The following is a 1,347-nucleotide window of genomic DNA, read 5'->3' as shown; positions in this document are numbered from 1 at the left end:
CTCTATATCGTGTAGGTCTGTCTGCAACACATACACACACATGCTGCTGCTGCTGCTGCTGCTGCTGCTGGTGTTGGTGCTGCTGGTTCTGCTGCTGCTGCTGCTGGTGTTGGTGTTGGTGCTCGTGCTGGTGCTGCTGGTGCTATTGCTGCTGCTGGTGCGGTTGTTGTTGCTGCTGCTGCTGTTGCTGCTGCTGCTATTGCTGCTGCTGGTGCTGGTGGTGCTGTTGTTGCTGCTGCTGCTGTTGCTGCTGCTGCTGGCGCTGATATACATACGACTCATGTAATGTGTGCAGATTCTACTGATGCTGCTGCTGCTGCTGCTGTTCGTGCTGGTGCTGCTGCTGCTGTTGCTGTTGCTGCTCTACCTACAGCTACAGTGGTGCATACAGTTGCTGCAGCAGCAGCAGCAGCTGCTGCTGCTGCTGCTGCTGCTGCTTGGTGTGTCTTACATTCCAGGGTGCTTTTTTCTGTTCTCTGCGGGTGCGGCGGCCAGCCGGGCTGACGCTGCGTGCTGCAGTTCGCTGCTGCTGCTGCTGCTGCTGCTGCTGCAGCATCTGCTGCTGCTGCTGCTGCATGCGTTGCAGCTGCAGCCGCTGGTGTCTCTCTAATAGCTGCTGCTGCTTCCTGTGAAGCTCCTGCAGCTCCCGCTGCAGCACAACTCGTTTATCAAGGGGCCCGCGTCGTCGCTCTGCTGCTGTTGCTGCTGCTGCTGCTGTTGCTGCTGCTGCTGCTGTTGCTGCTGCTGCGCTAAAGGGTACCTGAGGCTCCATAGGGTCCTCGTGGTGGCAGCAGCAGCAGCTGTTGCTGCAGCTGTCTTCGTCTTCTACTCCTTGCTGCTCATCCTCCCACTGTACATCTCCTGCTGTTGCTGCTGCTGCTGCTGCTGCTGCTGCTGTGCTGCAGCAGTCGCATGCAGCAGCAGCAGCAGCAGAAGCAGCAGCAGCACAGTCATCTCCACTGGGCAAGCAGCAGCAGCCGCAGCAGTCTTCATCGCCGCAGCAATCTGCTTCTCTGTCTGACTGCAGCAGCTCAGCCCCTATGTGCTGCTGCTGCTGCTGCTGCTGCAGCTGCTGCTGCAGCAGCTGCTGCTGCTGCTGCTGCTTCCCTTTGCCTCTGTGGTGTCTGCTTGTCTCTGCTGCAGCATCAGAGTAGTTCGCGCTGTTCACCTGCCACGTATTTTCATCTACAAACACATGCTGCTGCTGCTGCTGCTGCTGCTGCTGCTGCTGCTCAACAGCTGCTGCTGCTGCTGCTGCTGCTGCTGCTGCTGCTGGGCTCTGGGGGCCCTTTGATATGAGGCTGGAGCGCCGGGGGGACAGAGCGAGGCCCCGGGGGTATGGCCTCC

The 1,347-nt window shown here is 59.5% G+C and overlaps 1 protein-coding gene across 1 annotated transcript in view; it reads right to left on the bottom strand.

The window, feature by feature from the left end:
- Window positions 1-1,347, bottom strand: part of EMH_0044290 (uncharacterized protein) — a gene marked incomplete at both ends in the record, with an annotated part of 3,278 nt that overhangs the window by 405 nt on the left and 1,526 nt on the right. Inside the window, 2 exons of the mRNA XM_013495945.1 lie at window positions 3-21; window positions 452-1,301. Of these exons, the coding sequence (XP_013351399.1) occupies window positions 3-21; window positions 452-1,301 (869 nt within the window). The remainder of the gene's footprint in view (window positions 1-2; window positions 22-451; window positions 1,302-1,347) is intronic.

Source organism: Eimeria mitis, genomic scaffold, assembly GCF_000499745.2.
Source record: "Eimeria mitis Houghton genomic scaffold, Emh_scaff1833, whole genome shotgun sequence".
Classification (NCBI taxonomy): Eukaryota; Apicomplexa; class Conoidasida; order Eucoccidiorida; family Eimeriidae; genus Eimeria; species Eimeria mitis.
Note: the sequence above shows the minus strand (reverse complement) of the source record. Positions and strands in the feature narration are given on the sequence as shown.